Raw genomic sequence first — 20575 nt, forward strand, 5'->3', positions numbered from 1 at the left:
AAAGCGGAACAACTTCGCGTTTCAGTCAACTGATAGCTTTTGAGGAGTAGAGCACCATTCTGTAGTCAACCGTACAAGAGCGAAGCGAAGATATGGACGATTGTGTGAAGTAAAATTGCAACTTGACAACTTGTGAAATTAATTTGACATCTGAACATTTATAACAACAATTTGACAGCAAAAGTCAATTAAAGCTGTGAACCCATAATTAGCATGCTGTACCACCATACACGCGGTAGAGGTAGACTGTGCGGCACGACACCACTGCAGGGTAGACTGTGCCGCACGACACCACTGCAGGGTAGACTGTGCGGCACGACACCACTGCTGTGCCGCACGACACCACTGCAGGGTAGACTGTGCCGCACGACACCACTGCAGGGTAGACTGTGCCGCACGACACCACTGCAGGGTAGACTGTGCCGCACGACACCACTGCAGGGTAGACTGTGCCGCACGGCACCACTGCAGGGTAGACTGTGCCGCAGGACACCACTGCAGGATAGACTGTGCCGCACGACACCACTGCAGGGTAGACTGTGCCGCACGACACCACTGCAGGGTAGACTGTGCCGCACGGCACCACTGCACGGTAGACTGTGCCGCACGACACCACTGCAGGGTAAACTGTGCCGAACGGCACCACTGCAGGGTAAACTGTGCCGCACGACACCACTGCAGGATAGACTGTGCCGCACGGCACCACTGCAGGGTAGACTGTGCCGCACGGCACCACTGCAGGATAGACTGTGCCGCACGACACCACAGCAGGGTAGACTGCCGCACGACACCACTGCAGGATAGACTGTGCCGCACGGCACCACTGCAGGGTAGACTGTGCCGCACGGCACCACTGCAGGATAGACTGTGCCGCACGACACCACTGCAGGATAGACTGTGCCGCACGGCACCACTTCACAGTGATGCAAATGGGGTTCACGAGTGGCCATAAATACGAAAAAGGCCCAAAATTCAAGTTCACTTAATCGAATAAATCGTAATATGGTCAGTCAGGCAAATGTTTGGGGTGTCTGAAAAAGTATGATTTTTATGTTTTTGTCAAAACCGGCCTCGTGTAGGATTGTCAGAAGTTGAGACATTTTCGATGTCGTAAAATGACTGTCAGGTATTTGAAATTCAAGTGCCGCTAGCGTGCGTTCATGTCATACAAACTGCAAAAATTATACATGAAAATGATCCCCAAAACCTGCTGCTTCTAATGCCACGTCATACAAAGCCGTATCTATTTTGGTATGGCGGTGAGCTAACTATTTGTAATCATGTCGCAACCGCAGTTTTTTACCAAAAATATTTGCTTTCAATTCACCTACAGCACTTCACACAGTGTGTGCCCGCTAGTGCACCATATCATAGCCTTCCCTAATCATTTCTGAGTCGCATCGTGAAAGAATTAAGGCGCTAGCACAGGGCTGACCGGCGCTACAGAAGTTTTCGTCCGGCACGGTCGGGTGCTGCGGCGCAGCGGGCGGCCCGGGCGGCCGCGCCGCCGCGCCGCCCCACAGTGTGGCCAAACGCCAGATTAGCGCGAATTTAATCAAAAAACGAATTTTGGAATTTTGACTTTTTATAACTATCAGTCGATAGGAAATTGTCCAAAGTATGTCAATATCACAATATTTTGGTTCAATGTCTTCCTTTCGGTGTCCAAAAAGCTAGCTAAAGTGGACATACGCAATGCCGGTCTCGGCTGTGCTGGAATCGTCGAAAACCCGCGTCATGTTTACAACACATTTTGGCGTAATTGTCGGAAAGGTTTGGAAATAATTGGAGTAGCATATGACTACTGAGCCTATATTTGATAGTATACCCGAATTCTATAGGTATCCTTGGACTAACCGATGAGTTATGCTCATTTGAAAATGACCTTTTCAAACATCCCCTGAAAACACTGTCCATCTTAAAAACGTAGAGATATAAGAAAATGGCCAAAAAACTCCACGCCAAATCTACCATGAGAAGATTCGCCACACTTTTCTGGACATGATCCATTCAAGAAACCCTGCCCCAACCTGCCCCCCGGCCTTTGGCTCAGCTTTGAACGTATCGGGTTGGCCCGCCCGGGGAGGTACGGCTACAGGGTGGGCGCGGCGGCGGCTCCGTAACGTTACGCGGATGGCTCAACCGCTGTATTTCTGACTTGTTATATTGCAGAATACGGTCGCCAATGAATAAATCTTGACAATTTTTCAACCCTCGCCCATATAGGGGGTGAGGGTGGGGGTCGAAAGGACCCCTCTCGGTTTTTCGCAAAAAGCTCATGTAAAATGCGGCCGATCGCGACGAAACTTTCAGTACCCTCGGGTTTATCAATTTTACACCTACCCATTAATTTCACGACCCTGACCCCAATGACCTTTGACCTGTGACCTATTTCTCGAGACCATGTTTGGCCGGAAGCGCGATTGGGCGTATGTTTGCTTGCATTAGCCGCGCGTTTGCAGTCTTTTCGTGGTTTCAAGCGTCTAAATATGTGATATTACGATGTTGGTCCCATGCATTATGGTCGGTGTCAAGGTCACTTGAAGGTCAGGTCAGTCCGATGACCTTTGATGACCTCGGTTCACCTTTTTTAGTTTTACAGGCTTCCAGGCTAGTTTTTGGAGCTGATTTCGAATTTAGTAACCATTTGAACATTTAGGAAGAAGTTTTGGTGTCTTCGTAACATGCAACGAAGCTGTCACTGGCGGTTGACACCTATTAATTATGAATACCCGGCAGGACTGGTTGGCCTGACCTGACCTGACCCGACCTACGTTCGCGGCTAGCAAAACACCAATACGGGCGAGGGTTAATGACATGAAGGTGCTTATGGTGTAAGTTTTTGTTTTTACTCCCATTGCTGAGGTTCAGTCCTATCGGTGCGTGTATTTCAGCAACCATCTACCGATTCATGTGCTTCACCAGGAACATTCACACAGAAACATACCTAATTAGATGTTGATTTTTTTGCAAGCAAACTTTGGACAATCATAAGAATTTAGCAGAGAAATGATGGGAATTTCGTAAACGATTCCTCCTCCTAACATGCCCATCATTGCTGGGACCCACAATTTTATGCCTCTTATTTGCGGTTAAATTCCAGGATTTCGTAATCAGAGTCGGAGTCGTTCGGAGTCAACAGTTCTGACCCTGCAGTCAGAATCGGAATCGGAATCGATTTTGGAATCCGGACCAAGACTCGTAGTCTGAGTCACCGAAAATCCATCGACTGCGTGGACTTGCCATGGCTGCGCAGTCAGAGTCCGAGTCGATCGTATAAGTCGACAGTTTTGCCCGGAGTCAGAGTTGAAATTGACTTTTGAAAGCCGTAGTCGGAGTCGGAGTAACTCCATCGACTTCACAGCCCTGGCCTGGTAAGCACATCACCCGTCGTAAGCTAGTTCTCCTTACTTTTAGAGGCGGAACTATGCCATTATATGTCAGCAAGCATTTATAATGCATCGTAAAAGGTCTCACATAGGTTTAAGTGTCAATTTTGAAACCAGGGAACCATTTTCAACGGATCCGAGCAGCACTGGGATTTAATTCGCGCTAAACTGGTGTTTGGCCACACTGTGCGCCCGGACGCCGCGCGGCGGCACCCACCCGCCCAACTGCGTGCCCACTGCGGCACCCGACCGCCCGGACAAAAACCTCTGTAGCGCCGGTCAGCCCTGTGCTAGCGCCTTAATTCTTTCACAATGTGACTCAGAAATGATTAGGGAAGGCTATGGTATGGTGGACTAACGGGCACACACTGTGTTAACCCTATTCCTGGCGGGGGGGGGGGCCTCAGGAGCCCCCCCCTGAGGTTTTTTGGTTATTTCTCCCAAACGCGTTGAGCTAGGAAGCTCAAATTTTCTGACTTTTCCTAAAAGGCTTCTACGCAACAGGTCTGAAAATTTTGAGTTGATCTGACCTCAGGTCAGGTCACCAGAGGCGGTTTGGTGACCCTACCTCAGAAAAGTTTGCAATCACGCCAGAGCTAGAGTTTTTGACCGATCAATTTCTTCTCTTCAGGCTTTAGTTAGGGTACCAGTATGTGCAATTTGTATATCTCGGAATTTTGATATCGGTGACCTAAGGTCAGGTCAGTTTCGCGACCTCCCCATTATAAGTCAATGGGGGAAAAATCAACTCCCTGTTTTTACCACTAAAACGGGTCGGAATGGCCCCATATACCATACATGACTTCATATACGATCAACCTTCACTACCTTGAGGTCTGTTTTGCTGTTGGGCAGCTGTGAGGTCATGTGACGTCATCAAAGGTCACCAAAGGTTTTTGGCCAATAACTCCGTACAGGAACAAGATACAGACGCGTGGATGGTCTCATTGTGTTCAGCTCGTCAAGACGCATCGAATGATATACATGATGACCTCGAGGTCACGTGACCTGAGGTCAACCTTTGACCTTGACCTTTCGAGGTCAACATATATATCATTCGATGCGGATTGACGAGAGGATCACGATGATGCCCTTAGTTTGTTCCTATCTTGACTAATTCGAAAGTTATTCGAGAAAAACTCTCTCCATATCTAGCGCCGCCATTTTGACTTTTTCGACCCCTGTGACGTCATCTTTGACCTGACCTGAAAATGACCTTAGTAAAAATTGTAGATCTTGACCGTGCGTATCCGATGCCGTTTGCCGCTTGTCGCTATCTTGCTTCGTTCTCAAGATCTCAGGGGGGGGCCGAATCGGCCCCCCCCCGCCAGTTTCTTGTCCCGGCGGAGCCCGCCAGGAATAGGGTTAAGTGCTGTAGGTGAAACGAAAGCATTTTTTTCTTAGTAAAAAACTGCGATTGCAACATGATGAATTGATAAATAGTCAGATTACCGCCAAAGCGAATGAGATGCGGCTTTTTGTGACCCAGCATTAGAAGCAGAAGGCTTTGGGCATCATTCCCATGCATAATTTTTTTCAATTTGTACGAAATGAACGCAAACCAGCGGCGTTTGAACTTGCGAGTGTCTGACCGTCATTTTACGACCTAGAAAATGTCACGACTTCTGACGATTATACACGAGGCCGGTTTTGACAAAAACATGAAAACCATGTGATTTCAGATGCCCCAAACATTTGTCTACTCGGCCATATCGCAATTAACTCGATTTGGTAAACTTGACTTTTGGGTATTTATGGCCACTCGTGAACCCCATTTGCATCACTGTGCACTTCAGGGTAGACTGTGCCGCACGGCACCACCGCAGGGTAGACTGTGCCGCACGACACCACTTCAGGGTAGGCTGTGCCGCACGACACCACTGCAGGGTAGGCTGTGCCGCACGACACCACTGCAGGGTAGACTGTGCCGCACGACACCACTGCAGGGTAGACTGTGCCGCACGACACCACTGCAGGGTAGACTGTGCCGCACGACACCACTGCAGGGTAGACTGTGCCGCACGACACCACTGCAGGGTAGACTGTGCCGCACGACACCACTGCAGGATAGACTGTGCCGCACGACACCACTGCAGGGTAGACTGTGCCGCACGACACCACTGCAGGGTAGACTGTGCCGCACGACACCACTGCAGGGTAGACTGTGCCGCACGGCACCACTGCAGGGTAGACTGTGCCGCACGGCACCACTGCAGGGTAGACTGTGCCGCACGGCACCACTGCAGGGTAGACTGTGCCGCACGACACCCCTGCAGGATAGACTGTGCCGCACGACACCACTGCAGGGTAGACTGTGCCGCACGACACCACTGCAGGGTAGACTGTGCCGCACGACACCACTGCAGGGTAGACTGTGCCGCACGGCACCACTGCAGGGTAGACTGTGCCGCACGGCACCACTGCAGGGTAGACTGTGCCGCACGACACCACTGCAGGGTAGACTACGCCGCACGGCACCACTGCAGGGTAGACTGTGCCGCACGACACCACTGTGCCGCACGGCACCACTTCAGGGTAGACTGTGCCGCACGGCACCACTGCAGGGTAGACTGTGCCGCACGGCACCACTGCAGGGTAAACTGTGCCGCACGGCACCACTGCAGGGTAGACTGTGCCGCACGACACCACTGAAGGGTAGACTGTGCCGCACGGCACCACTGCAGGGTGGACTGTGCCGCACGACATCACTGCTGCAGGGTAGACTGTGCCGCACGGCACCACTGCAGGGTAGGCTGTGCCGCACGACACTATGGGAGGATTTCGACCAATGAAATCAAGACTGTTCCCTAGTGGAGATGAAGAAGGAACGACCGATGGAATGGAGGCGCCACTAGGGGATGGCAAAGGGATGGAGTAATGGAGACGATACCAATGTACTGATGAAATAGAGAATCAGAACGGAAGATATGACCAATAACCATGGACCAATGGAATGACGTTTCGGCGATCGGATGTTGACATGTTAACCCTCGCCCATGTAGGGAGGGGGGGGGGGGTTGGTGCAACCCCCCCGAGGTTTTTCTTAGCTACACACCGAACCGTTTCAGATAGCCTGCTCAAATTTTCAGTACCCTCTGGGGCATCCTTTGCGCAACTTTTGGTATTTTTTTTTTTTGTCAAGGTCATGTCAGGTCACGGAGTTATGACGTCATAAAGGGAACAACCTCCGGCCAGATTTACGCTAAATTGGAGATTGCTTCACACTGGTATAAATGCCGACTGACCTGACACACTGATGGATTGTTTTAGAATCACAACTGGCTGATTTGACATTGGCACAATGTTCGTTGACATTTTGAAGGTTACTAAAGGTCAAGGTAAGGTCAGTGACCTCGGTTGACCTGTAATGACTTCTTGCACTTGTATGCCTTTTCGGGGTATTTTGATGCCCTGAATTCGAATTTGCTATCCATTTCAGGCATCGTCAGTTGTTTCTTGTAGTTCATTTTGGGTCAGGGTCAGGTCAGTGACGTCACACGCCTGACGTGACCCAATGCACAAATGACTTTGCAGACTTCCGATGCTCTCAACGCATCATTTTTAGAGTTATGACATCGAAATACACACCAAAAGATAGAGAATTGATCAAGGATCACGATAGTGAAGGTTTCAAGTCGATATCTCTTACCGTTTTGCCGCAATCGGCGCGGAGATATGAAAACTTAGATTTTTCCGAAAATTTGACCTTTGACCGGTCATAAGTAGGTCAAATGTTGACCTAGGACCAAAAAATATACCACCAATCGCGAGATCTCGTTGAGAGCAATCCGTTGGTCTTTTCCGCTAAGCTCTACGACGCTCCGTTTTCAAACGCCGGGGGGGGGTCGCACCAACCCCCCCCCCTGCATGGGCGAAGGTGGCAAAACACCGTTTACGGGCGAGGGTTAACCCTATTAGTGGCAGGCTCCTGGCTACCCCATATTAGTGGCAGGGGGGGGGGGGGCTGTTTACGACCCCCTTGATATCTCGAGATCTAACCGGCCGATTTTCAAAATTCAAACGGCATTCGATTTGGCTCAACGAGATCTACATTTCTAAAAAAAATAAAATTAAAAAATGTCAATAGGGGGGTAGAGGGGGGTAAAAACGGGCAAATTGCAGATACATTTTAGACTGTTTATCACGGCCAGGTTTCTGAACCAATCTTAACGCAACTTTTGCCGATCGATAGAGAATGAACCAGGAATTCACATGGATCCTAAAAATATGCATTTTCAAAAATCATAGGCGGATACAGATCATTGAGATTGGGGGTACACAAAAAGTATAGTAAATAAGGTTTTTGTTGGTACTGTTTCTAAAAAGGGTGGCAATGGTCTTGTTATGTTACAATTTTCTTATGAGAGAACGACTAAAATTGTATTGGTCATGCATAGGCGGTGTCAGGGCACCTATGTTGGGAGGTAAAAAAAAAAACTTTTTGGACGCCTGGATCCGCCTATTATAGCAAAAACGTGTCAAAAGAGGATGCACAATAACTTTGTATATGTTATCACATGATACCTTTCATTCACTGTTCGTAAAACTGGTGCAGCATCGTGATCTTCGCCCAAATGACTCGCTTCACGAATAGGACCCCCAATTCCCAGTGCTCTGGAGCCGCCCCTGGTAAAGTTATGAACTTGAAATTTTCAGGGAATGTGCCCAATTTAGTTTTAGGAAAAGTCAGAAAATTTCAGCATCGTAGCTTCAGCGGTTTCGGAGATATTCCCGAAAAACCTGAGGGGTGGATAAAAACAACCCCCCCCCTGCCACTAATAGGGTTAAGGTTCGATACACGATCTGGGCTGCACTGATCAGCAGCTCGCTCGGCCGCGGCGCGCACGACACCAACGGTCGGTTGGACTCACGGATCACGGATCGGTTAGTATTTAGTTCCCGGAGGCCGAGCAGATGACGTACAAATGACCTATTCCGGCGGTAAGCGACAGTGCAGGGATAGGTGACGGCGGCAGAGTCACGAGCTACCGGCGGTCCCCTCGGAGCCGGCTGGCACCTGTCCGATGGTCAGTGAACAGGTCCGACCAGACAGAGTACTGACAGACAGACAGACAGACAGACAGACGGACAGACAAACAGACAGACAGACAGACGGACAGAAGAAACCGACCGGACCACGGCCGCCGCTCCGGGTACGGACCCCCGGCCTATCCCGGGAACAGAGCCACCCGGCCCCGCCATAACCGTTCACTAGCCAATTGAACAAAAATGAACGACACCGCGCCAAACTACGGCAGATTACATCTTCCGAGGAATCCACCCGTACGACATGGCTCATACACCGGCCGGTAATTTCAACCACAGGCCAACAATAAAACCGACTGTTCCTGCACAAATTGGGAGCCGCGAACGGAGCCGTTCGGCAGGCCATTAGCGATGGTTGTCGGTAACAAAGCGATGGCTGACATGGCACGGCGACGATGGTCGTTTGTTGGAACGACCCGTTCGGCCCTGGACGGCACACATTGCCCTGTGAACGCTGCAATAACGTGCCGTGTGCACGTGGCCAAAGTCCCAGCAAAGTGACGCGCGGCACGGGACCCGGCCGCCCGTCCCACGCAACCGGCCACTTTCTACGCATTTGTGCGATAACGCTGGAAGCAACAAGGATTTACGACCGAGATGTTATTCCCTCAGATATATCACCGAAAGGAGAAAATGGCCATTTGCGTGCAGGCTGAACATAACGACTCACCTTCAAGAAAACACAAATTTCACCTTTCCCACGCCCGTTTCTGGTCGTCTGACACACCGTCCATGTGAACAGACTCTTTCGTGGAAATGATCTACCAGTATCAGCGTCAAATGCCAGCTTTAGAGCATCACCGGCGCGACTAGCGATCACCCGGGTGGTCACGGGTCGGGCGGCACACACCCTGACCCGCACGGACCCCCCCCCCCCCCCCCGCCCCCCCCAGTACCAACTGCACCACCGCGCCTCCTGGCACGCAGTGCTCAGCCTCTCCAACCGCCTCCAACGTGGCCCAGACGCGGGCCATTCTTCGCCTGACCCAGTCGCGGGCAGGGCTCCGTTACCCACGCTCGCGGCCCGTCTCCCCAGCTGCGGGCAGCGCTCCGTCTGCCCCAGTTGTGTCCCGCCTCAAACAGTCGCTGAAAGTTTCCCTTGTCTCCCCAAGTAGCTGCAGATCACTCCCCAGGGCAGAGCGGCGCGCGGCCGCGGACTGCAGGCGCGCACAGACACCGATATCTCCTCCGATCACGAACATGTATTCAGCAGAGCTCGTCAGAAGGTTCCGCCACCGCGCCGCGCCGGGTCAGAGGCGCGCGGCGGAGCACCGCCCGCTGTGTGTGGATGGTTGTGAGTTCGGTGTGCCCGTCTGGCCCGCGGCGCCCGAGAGGGGTGAACCGACTGTCCCAGGTACTAGAGCCAGCTATCCGCCCACCAGGCAGGCAAAACATAGAAGATACAGCGGCCAGCCCGCACATATCGTGTATGAAGTGAACCTAAAACGAGCGCGGCGAAGCCACACAGCCGGAGCGTAGACCGGCGGAGGGAGGACGCGACAGAGACCCTCCGAGAGCAGCGGCTCCTGTCCCGATGAGTCCCCCCCCCCCCCACTCCCCGCTCCGATCAGCCCCCCCCCCCGCCGACCGATCAGTCTGGTCGGCGCTCGGGCGGCACACGCAAGACGGCCAGCGCGCGGTCACGGGCCCACGTACAATGTCTATGAACGTATCAATGTCTGTGTCGGTCTGTGGGCCCGGGGCTCGTCCCGGCGGGGTCGGCACGGGTCACGGCACCTGTGGTGGGCTCCGCGCCGCCGCCGCCTAGTAGCCCTGCTGGAACTGCTTGGACTCCAGCTTGGCGATGAGCAGCTCCAGCTGCCGCTTGGCCTCGCACTGCGGGAAGTTGGCCATGTCGTAGTACTGCGGCGCGATCTTCACCAGCCACTCCGCTGAAACGGGGACGCGCCCTTCAGATACAGGCCACTGTATAGATACATGGCCGGTCAGACAGGTCACTGGTAAGACACAGGCAGGTCACACATCACACCGGCCAGATCCTGGTCAGAAAGGTCAGTCTGGCCACAGGTCAGACACCCGGCAGTCATTGGTCGTAAAATACAGCGAGCTCCTGTTACGAAATATTCACTGAATATTGACCTCGATCAAAAATACCACGGCGCTTCGTTTCCACAGCATGCCACAAATACACTCGGAATGCCGAGAAAATCATGCAAACACTGGAGTATCATTAGCCGTAACAGCTGTAGGAATACCGGCCGATGCTGTGGCCGGCGTCGTGCTGCGGTTTTCCAACAGGCACACACCAGGTGTCGGCCGCGGTCAGCCACTGCCACAGAGCTGCAGGCCAACACACACGGACGGGGCCGACCCCAGCACGGACCATACGGAGCCTACCCCAGCTGCACGTCAGGCAGACCATAGACCGTACGGAGCCGACCCCGGCTGCACGTCAGGGGGACCATACGGAGCCGACCCCGGCTGCACGTCGGGCGGACCATACGGAGCCGACCTCAGGCTGGCGGACCATACGGAGCCGACCCCGGCTGCACGTCAGGCGGACTACAGTCCATACGGAGCCGACCCCGGCTGACGTCAGGCGGACTACAGTCCATACGGAGCCGACCCCGGCTGACGTCAGGCGGACTACAGTCCAGATACGGAGCCGACCCCGGCTGACGTCAGGCGGACCATAGGCCCAGGCCAGACAGTGGTAATAGCTCGTTACACGCCATGTCCCGCCGGTCAGGCCGGCCGATACACGGCATTCCCAGGGAAGAATCCAGACCGGACAGCAAACAATAATCCCGATAAAACGCGAAACATCTTCACCAGCTAAGTCCATTTAATGGTGTGTTCCTCCGTGGATGCTTCCGCGTATTTTCCATCGAGCAGCGATGGACTGAACGTAACAGATAAGACTCCAATAGAAACCAGGGAAGTTTCCTACTGTTCGATAAAGTGCAACTGAAGAGCAGCACAGCACAGCACAGTCTTACTCAATCGTCGGGCAGCCTCGGCAGCCATACAGCCGTCTGGTAGCCCGCAGGTGCAGACGGCAGCACCCGACACAGCCCCTCCCCAGTGGGCGCGCGACCCGTGCCGTCGGCTCACCTTTGATGTCGGTGACGGTGCGGATGTAGTTTTTGGTGGTGAGCACGAACTCGTTGTAGAGCACCCACTCGGGCTTGTGGTCGAGGCAGGTGGACGGGTGCAGCTGCACCACCTGGTTGTCTTTACAGGTCAGGTAGTGGCCGGTCCGCTCCAGGTGCGCCACCTGCAGATCGAGGGGGACGGCCGTCACCGGGGTGAGCGGGGCGGGTTTGAGAGGAACCCTAAACGAGCAACACAAAACGACCGGCCACGAACTCAGTCCTCTGAACATCTCCCTCGCGCCGTCCCCTCCCCCAGCCCGGTCCCGCTGACCCCACCTCCCCATCCCACCCCAGCCCGGCCCGGTCCCGCTGACCCCAGCCTGGTCCCGGTCCGGTCCCGCTGACCCCAGCCTGGTCCCGGTCCGGTCCGGTCCCGCTGACCCCAGCCTGGTCCCGGTCCGGTCCCGCTGACCGACCCCAGCCTGGTCCCGGGCCGGTCCGGTCCCGCTGACCCCAGCCTGGTCCCGGTCCGGTCCCGCTGACCCCAGCCTGGTCCCGGTCCGGTCCCGCTGACCCCAGCCTGGTCCCGGTCCGGGCGCCCACCTGCATGAAGAAGCCGGAGACGAGCGCCTTCCTGATGTTGATGTAGTAGTCGCGCGACGTGAAGTCAGTGGAGCGGCGCGGCATGTTGAACCGGTCCATGATGCGTGACAGCTGCTGGCGCACGTTGTCGGCCGACTTGAGCGACCGGTAGTTGACGAAGTTGTCGTGGCACCAGTGCGGGTCCTCCATGTCTGCAGCAGGACAGGTCACCGGCGCAGCCGCGCCCGTCAGACCGCGCCGGGCCGTACAGGAGCCGTACACGGGAACGTATGGTACGGATAAATGGCCAGTACACGCTTCAGTCACTTCCCAACCCACGGCTGTGTTAGCAGCAAATCACATTGAGGCTCTCAGTTATCTCAGTTGCACTGATCGCAGCAGAGACAATTACTGGTCACAGCTGACCCAGTGCCTTAGGGGAGTATTTAGCGACTAAAACAGCATTAAACAGGAGAGTAAAAAAGGTTGCGGTATGTCATCAGTCTTCACGATGAACTGAGGAAGGGTCTATGCGCTAATACCCATCCCCAAAGCCCCCGTCCCGGTTCCTTGGTGCCAAGTCCCGGGAGGAACGGTAGGGAGCGGCACCTCTGTTTGAAGGCGCGGTACACGTCCAGCCCAGTCCCGGGAGGAGCGGTAGGGAGCGGCACTCAGTCTGAAGGCGTGGTACACGTCCAGCCCAGTCCCGGGAGGAGCGGTGGGGAGCGGCACTCAGTCTGTCTGAAGGCGTGGTACACGTTGATCCCAGTCCCGGGAGGAGCGGCACTCAGTCTGCCTGAAGGCGTGGTACACGTCCAGCCCAGTCCCGGGAGGAACGGTGGGGAGCGGCACTCAGTCTGTCTGAAGGCGTGGTACACGTTGAGCCCAATCCCGGGAGGAGCGGCACTCAGTCTGTCTGAAGGCGTGGTACACGTCCAGCCCAGTCCCGGGAGGAGCGGCACTCAGTCTGCCTGAAGGCGTGGTACACGTCCAGCCCAGTCCCGGGAGGAGCGGCACTCAGTCTGCCTGAAGGCGTGGTACACGTCCAGCCCAGTCCCGGGAGGAACGGTGGGGAGCGGCACTCAGTCTGTCTGAAGGCGTGGTACACGTCCAGCCCAGCCCCGGGAGGAGCGGCACTCAGTCTGCCTGAAGGCGTGGTACACGTCCAGCCCAGTCCCGGGAGGAACGGTGGGGAGCGGCACTCAGTCTGTCTGAAGGCGTGGTACACGTCCAGCCCAGTCCCGGGAGGAGCGGCACTCAGTCTGCCTGAAGGCGTGGTACACGTCCAGCCCAGTCCCGGGAGGAGCGGCACTCAGTCTGCCTGAAGGCGTGGTACACGTCCAGCCCAGTCCCGGGAGGAACGGTGGGGAGCGGCACTCAGTCTGTCTGAAGGCGTGGTACACGTCCAGCCCAGTCCCGGAAGGAGCGGCACTCAGTCTGTCTGAAGGCGTGGTACACGTCCAGCCCAGTCCCGGGAGGAGCGGCACTCAGTCTGTCTGAAGGCGTGGTACACGTCCAGCCCAGTCCCGGGAGGAGCGGCACTCAGTCTGCCTGAAGGCGTGGTACACGTCCAGCCCAGTCCCGGGAGGAACGGTGGGGAGCGGCACTCAGTCTGTCTGAAGGCGTGGTACACGTCCAGCCCAGCCCCGGGAGGAGAGAGCGAGCGGCAGGAAGGAGAGAGCGAGCGGCAGGGAGCGACACTCACTCTGTTTGAAGGCGTGGTACACGTTGAGCAGCGTCAGGTGGTCGCCGTCTATGTGCGCGAACCGCATCTTGGACTCATCGGCGGCCTTTCGCGCGTCGTTTGGCCGCACGAAACACTGTGGAACTAGAGTTCAGGAGGAGGCAGGAGCGCGCCCCCGCGTCCGGCCCGTTAGTTTGACCTACGGAGGCGCACCGACAGAGTCAGGCCGGGCGGTGGGGGTGGCGGCACCGCCCACCGCCCGGCGCACACAGACACACACACAGACAGACAGAGACAGACGGGCGGGCCAGTCAGCCGCCCGGATCGTCTGCGACAGGCTAACTTTGCTGGATATGATTCACAAGTGTCCACACTCAAGCTAGGTACGTTAGTTACTGTTGCATTTGCTTTGATTACAGAGCACACCTTGACATTTAAAAGCACATGCTTCCAGTATCTTTTTAGAAAGCACGATCAAATACCACGGCAGCCATGACTTCCAGCCGCCGGCGCTCGGCTGGCCCAGCCGGCGCCGCCGCCACTAGTACGGTGATCTGGTCGGCCGCGGCCGCTCACCTGACAGCATGGCCGTGATGCTGAGTATCTCGTTGCTGCAGTTGTACTCGGTGGAGGCGATCAGCATCTTGGCCAGCTGCGGGTCCAGCGGGAACTCGGCCATGATGGCGCCCAGGTCGGTCAGGTTGCCCGAGTCGTCCAGAGCCGACAGGTAGTTGAGCAGCTCCAGCGCGCGCATCAGCGTCTCCGGCGCCGGCGGGTCCATGAAGTCAAAGTGCACCAGGTCGTCGATGCCGAGCTTCTTCAGCTGCAGCACCACGGTGCCCAGGTTGGAGCGCAGGATCTCCGGGTACGTGTTGTCCTGCATCTCAGACTTGAACGCCTTCTCCGTGTACAGCCGGAAGCACTTTCCGGGCTTGGTGCGGCCGGCGCGGCCGGCGCGCTGCTGCGCCGACGCCTTGCTGATGGGTGAGACGAGCAGCGACTCCACGCGGATGCGCGGGTTGTAGACCTTCTGCTTGGAGAAGCCCGGGTCGATCACGAACACCACGCCGTCGATGGTTAGAGACGTCTCGGCGATGTTTGTCGATACCACCACCTGGCGGCCGGCCGGGGAAACACGGTCACACATCGCCGGCCGGCCGGGGAAACACGGTCACACACAGGTCACAACGAGCTCCATCAAGCCGCGCGGACAGTGGCGGGCCGAGTGAGCGACCGCAGCGCGTGAAACATCACCGTGCGGAGTTATACTGCGCCCCGGCTACCTGGTAACGACTACAGCGAGCTCAACCAGTCCCCTGGACACCCAGCCAACAGTAAAATAGACCCCTCGCTGGCAGATGTTCGGCAATCCGCCGACAACCTTTCTTGTACACCCCAGCCGCCGCCATGAGGGTCCCACTAATAAACGCGCCAACACAGTAGCTCCCGACTCTCCCTTGACTCTACCCCCCCCCCCCTTCAGCGCCTCCCCCTGCCGCCCACCTTGCGTCCGACGGCGCCGTTGGGCCGGTTGGCCGGCGCCGGCTCGAAGATGCGCTGCTGCAGCGCCGGCGGCAGCGTCGAGTACAGCGGGATGCACTTCAGCTCGCCGATCTCGGGGCCCACGTTGTCAATCTCCCGCTTCAGCCGCTTACAGGCCTCCTCGATCTCCTGCGGGCGGCGCGGCGCGGGGAATGTCAGCCCGCGCCCTCATGCTACCCTGTGGAGTTAGAAGGATAGGTACCCCCTTCCCCTTGACCCTAATTACTCCGTATGATGAGAAACAGGCCGTCCCCCTCCTGACACGAATGGTAATCTTACCTCCCGTCCTGTCCGGTGAATAAGTCACCTATACGTATCTCTTGCTTTGTAAGGTGAGTCAGTCACTCTACCAAACTATCAACCATTGGGCAAGTTTTTCCGTTCGTTACATCCCGCCCCACCCAATGGGATAAGTCCCCCCTCCTGACCTCCTGACCGGTGAGGAAGAGCAGCATGTCGCCCTCGACCTCCTCGCACATGTGGATCTGCACCACGGTGCGGATGGCCGCCTCCAGGTAGTCGCGCTCCGGCTCGGGAGTGTAGAAAATCTCGACCGGGTGCGTGCGGCCGGGAACGTTCATCAGCGGCGCGCCGTCAAAGTACTGCTGGAACTTGCCGGCGTCCAGCGTGGCCGACATGATGACGATCTTGAGGTCGGGCCGCTGCTTGACCACCTCCTTGATGACGCCCATCAGGATATCGGTGGCCAGCGTGCGCTCGTGGGCCTCGTCCAGGAGCAGAACCTGGCGGCCAGCGTCGGGGAGGTGAACGCGCCGCCACACCAACGACCAACGGTCTCAGCCACTACTAATGACGTGTCTGCTATTTGTTACGTCGTCAGTTGTAGGTACAGATACAGCTAACACATATTTTCCATTCCAGCTGATGGATGAGATAGCGACAGCTGAAAATGCAGCACAGAAGCATCTCAGCACAGCACACGCCGGCGCTGTTTGGCTGAGCTGCGCCGTCTGACGTCTCACCTGGTAGTTCTCCAGCATGGGGTCCGACATGGCCTCTCGCAGCAGCATACCGTCCGTCATGTACTTGAGCAGCGTCTTGGGGCAGGAGCAGTCCTCGAACCGGATGCTGTATCCCACCTCCTGGCCGATGGCCACGTCCATCTCCTCGGAGACGCGCTGTGCCACCGACATGGCTGCCACCCGCCGCGGCTGCGTGCACGCCACGCCCTTCTTGCCCTTGGCGCGCGCCCAGTGCACGCACCTGGCGCACACAGAGACGAACAGCCATTAGCAGGCGATCACACACGGGGACGGGAGTTAGCAGCATTCGTAGACGACTAACTAAAGGGGACGCTAACTGAAAACATATTGCTCCTATCTCAGTCAGCCGTCCAGAAATGTCCCCCCCCCCCCTGCCGGTCCCTCGCCATCCTCAGTACCCCATCGTTGCCACTCATCCCTGCAGTATCTCCCACCGTTGCCACTGATCTACAGCAGCCCACCGTTGCCAGTGATCTCGCCCAGCCCACCGTTGCAACTCACCACTGGGGGATCTGCGTGGTTTTCCCGGAGCCGGTCTCTCCGACCAGCACGATCTTCTGGTGGTTGTCCATCAGCTCCAAGAACTTCTCCTTGTATTCGAACACGGGCAGGCCGATGCGCTTCCTGAACAGCTGGTAGTAGCGGCTGGTGTACGGCAGGCCCGTCAGCGGGTTGGTCTGCATGGCCGGCATGGTGCGCGGCGGCTCCTCGTGGCGCGACGAGTCGCCGCCGCCGGCCGCGTCCCGCCCCTCCCGACTGAAACCGGCCACCGAGCCGTCAGCGCGCGCTGCACGCAGCGGGAACGGCGGCCGACGGGCCATCTCCGACCGCGGCAAGGGCCCATCCAACCGCGGACAGGTCAATCCAAGGACTGGTCAATCGAACCATGAATGGGCCAATGAAACCACATACATATGAGGCATCACTACCATCACTAAAAGAATAATGCACTGATTTATAGTTTACAGTACACTACACACGTGAAACATCTGTCAAACGTTCCAGTTTTCAGCATGCCTTCTCTACGACCGAGAAAATGGGAGAGGTATGAGTACGAGAAAATGGGAGACACCCTCGCTGTTTCGCCCCTTCCATTGAGAAGCAGTGTCGCAAAAAGTTACCTTGGTGCTTGTCATTAAATGTGTCGATTGGCAACAATTTCAAGGTCTCAGGTCAACTGATGAAATGAAGACAGGCCCAGAACAACATACATGACAATTAAATAAAGTTTCACAAAACTAAAACTTAATATTCAAGAGGTTACATATTGACTTTCGATTTCCACTTTACCTGTCGTCATTGTCCTTTGGCCGTTTGTCCTCTCGTCTGAAAATATCAGCATCAAGTAAGGAACATACCAAAGACACTGGTTGCAATAACATGAGGGGCCACATAATCAATACAGCTATATGTAGAGCATCATTACATACATCATTAGATCAATGTGACCATAACATCTCCACTTGACATCTCATCATATGTCTAAACTCTACATCATGTTCAACCTCTAGAGACCAGCATCATTGGACATCAGGTTTGTCCCGTATTTAACCCGCGCCCTGCTGGGGGGGGGGGTTTGAACACCCCCCCCCCCTTGTGGTTTTTCGCGAATATCTCAAAAACGGCGGCGCGGAGCGCCGCCGTTTTTGGTACACCTTATCATACATCAATTCTACACATGGTGTGAAAATTTCAGACCAAGGTCATTCAAGGTCAGGTCACCAGGTCACTTGAAGTGACCTCACCTCATAAAAACTTTCAATGTCTGTCATAGCTACACCGAGTGACCGATCGCTTTGAAACTTTCAGCGATTGCTAAGAGCAATAGCATGTACAAAATGTATATCTAAGAATTTTGATATCGATGACCTAAGGTCAGGTCAATTTTGCGACCTCCCCATTATAAGTCAATGGGAGAAAATTGAAATGCGCCTCTTTTGGATGAAAGACATTATAAACACTCCCAAACACCGAATTACAAGTGGTTTAGACACACTGAACTTGAAAATGGTGTCCGTGACCCTTGTTTATGCCCTGAGGTCATCTTAGGTCACGAATGGTATCTAACAGTTTTTCGCAAATAACTTTTGATAGAGGCACGCTAGAGCGATGAAAACGCCTTAGATGTGTTCAGCTCGACGATACGGATCGACTGTTATGCAACATGACCCTTTCAGGTCAGGTCATGACCTTGACCTGAGGTCAAATTTTCAAGTTGACCTTTCAAGGTCAAGTCATAGTTCATTCGATGCGTCTTGACGAGAGGAACACGATGCCGGTAAAAGTAAGCTCGTACAAGGCTTGGGTCAAAAGTTATTGCAGAAAAACTGTTTTCGAAAAAATCGGCTATTTTTGCAGTTTTTGCCCCCTGCAGGCAAAACCGTTGACGTGAGGTCAAATCTGAGAGTATTACTCAGAAAGGGCGTTAATAGGGCTATCGAATGCGCTTTTCCGCGGTGCTGTAGCTCTATTGGTTCCTGAGTTATGCGTTGGCTTCTTGGAAATTTTCGACATTCGACCTGGAAATCGGCGGAATTTTGCCTTCAATGACCTCTAGTGACCTGACCTTTGACCTGACCAAAAAATTGACCGAAGTAATTTCCTCATTATTTTTGACGCTCTTTCGAACGCCGCCTTCTGCGTATCGCTACGTGGCCCAGGAGCGGAGTTACAAGGGGGGGGGTGTTCAAACACCCCCCCCCCCGCAGGGCGTGGAAATCCAGGACCCCCAGCAGGGCGCGGGTTAAGTTGGTGGAATGTTTATGGCTGATAATTTTGGTTCCAGGAAACAGGTACTCTGCAATGTTGCCATTCCCTTAGTTAATCTACTAAGAAGTTTAACAGTTGGTTTATAGTACAAGTGCATATGTGACAGTTTCTTAGTTTTGAGGTAACACTTTTTGTATACCTACCACATTTCTCTACCTATTTAAATAAAAATCTCACCGCCATGGGCCTTTTTCAACGGTAATGATACATTTGAAGTCAAAAGTGTACCCAATTGAATCCAAAAATTGATTCCATGCCCATATTTGGTCATGACTCCTCCCACCAGAATCAAATTATTGATGCCTCTATATTTTGATTCTAGAAGTCTAGTTTGCCCAACTGATTTGTCTGAATACCTGGATCGGTATCAGTATCGGTAAAGCTGGTGTCACCGTAGGCAGTAGGTAGTAAGGTTAGGTTGTAGGTTGGGCATTAGTAGAGCAGACGTCACACAAAGGTTTTCCAACCAAGGAGAGGCGCTGTAGGTTTGTAGGTTGTAGGGTAGGTTTGTAGGTTTGTAGGTTGTAGGTTTGTAGGTTGTTGGTTGTAGGTTAGGTTAGGTCAGGTTAGGTTAGGTTTGTTTAGGTTTTGTTAGAAAGAAGTACCTCCAGGCATAGCGCCTCTCCATGGTTGGAAAACCTTTGTGTGACGTCTGCTCTACTAATATCGTAGGTTGGTAGGTTGTAGGTTAGTTGGCAACTTTGTAGGTCAAGTATGATTATGTTTTTTTCTAGCTTCATCAACACATTTACCAGTTAGCGGCGACGGTGACGCCAGCTTTACCGAAACCCCGGATTAAGGAGACCCAACACATGAATTTGAATAAATGAGGTTGGAGGTGTAGCTATCTCATTGTTTAATTCGGCCATGAAATATCCATGGGTTTATTGAAATTAAGTGAAAGTAATACTTACTTCATTTTGCTGGAGACAGGTTCGTCAATATCTAGCTTTCTTTTTTGTTTGGACGACATTTTTGAATCGCAGTTAAAAAAAGCTTTCTGTTTCAGAAACTGATCAGCACGTTTGGCGACAAATACAAAATAAGGTTGAAGTGGGACGATCTTATCACCACATTCGAAATTCAGAAAACAATACCCTATTATATATTACAAAATATGCTCATGAATTCCCGACATCGCACCAACCCCGCCGCACGCAATGCTGTGCACCACGCGGAGCACGGAAAAACAAAAGGAGCCGAAATCGTCTTAGACATCCATAAACGTCACAGAACCACAAGGCGTTATACTTTCGAAAAGTTTTCTTGTATTTTTAAGACTCATGACGTCATAGTATATCAGCAAGTCGAATTACACACAGTCACTTGATATTTCCTGATGTTTCCATAGAAAGGTGCAGAATGTGAGGATATACCTAACCTAATGCCTTACAATTCCATCATTTTTCTTTTTGAAGCCTGCGTTATTGATAAGTTGAGGTTGATGACCCACCGATGATGGTTCCGCCCGTTCCGCCTGCGAGCTACGTTCCATGCTGCAAT

General features: G+C 54.0%; 1 protein-coding gene across 1 annotated transcript; it reads right to left on the bottom strand.

The window, feature by feature from the left end:
* Positions 1-9617: 9617 nt before the first annotated feature.
* LOC122384683 (putative pre-mRNA-splicing factor ATP-dependent RNA helicase PRP1) lies at positions 9618-20475 on the bottom strand. The gene is made up of 11 exons (XM_043372321.1): positions 19987-20475; positions 17594-17629; positions 16805-17059; positions 16283-16523; positions 15728-16042; positions 15261-15428; positions 14334-14871; positions 13779-13901; positions 12095-12285; positions 11511-11673; positions 9618-10327 (listed from the first exon to the last, which is right to left on the bottom strand). Exons 1-11 carry the CDS (start codon positions 20043-20045, stop codon positions 10200-10202), a joined length of 2217 nt encoding a protein of 738 aa, XP_043228256.1. The 5' UTR covers positions 20046-20475; the 3' UTR covers positions 9618-10199.
* Positions 20476-20575: the final 100 nt, after the last annotated feature.

This window comes from Amphibalanus amphitrite, unplaced genomic scaffold (genome assembly GCF_019059575.1).
Source record: "Amphibalanus amphitrite isolate SeventyFive unplaced genomic scaffold, NRLGWU_Aamphi_draft 000196F_arrow, whole genome shotgun sequence".
Lineage (NCBI taxonomy): Eukaryota > Metazoa > Arthropoda > Thecostraca > Balanomorpha > Balanidae > Amphibalanus > Amphibalanus amphitrite.

Coding starts and splice junctions, on each gene's coding strand:
- LOC122384683 (XM_043372321.1), bottom strand. CDS start 20,045: ATGTCGTCCAAACAAAAAAGAAAGCTAGATATTGACGAACCTGTCTCC. Junction 16,524..16,804: donor ACCACGCAGATCCCCCAGTG/GTGAGTTGCAAC, acceptor TGTGTGCGCCAG/GTGCGTGCACTGGGCGCGCG. Junction 11,674..12,094: donor TCTCCGGCTTCTTCATGCAG/GTGGGCGCCCGG, acceptor CTCGATCTGCAG/GTGGCGCACCTGGAGCGGAC.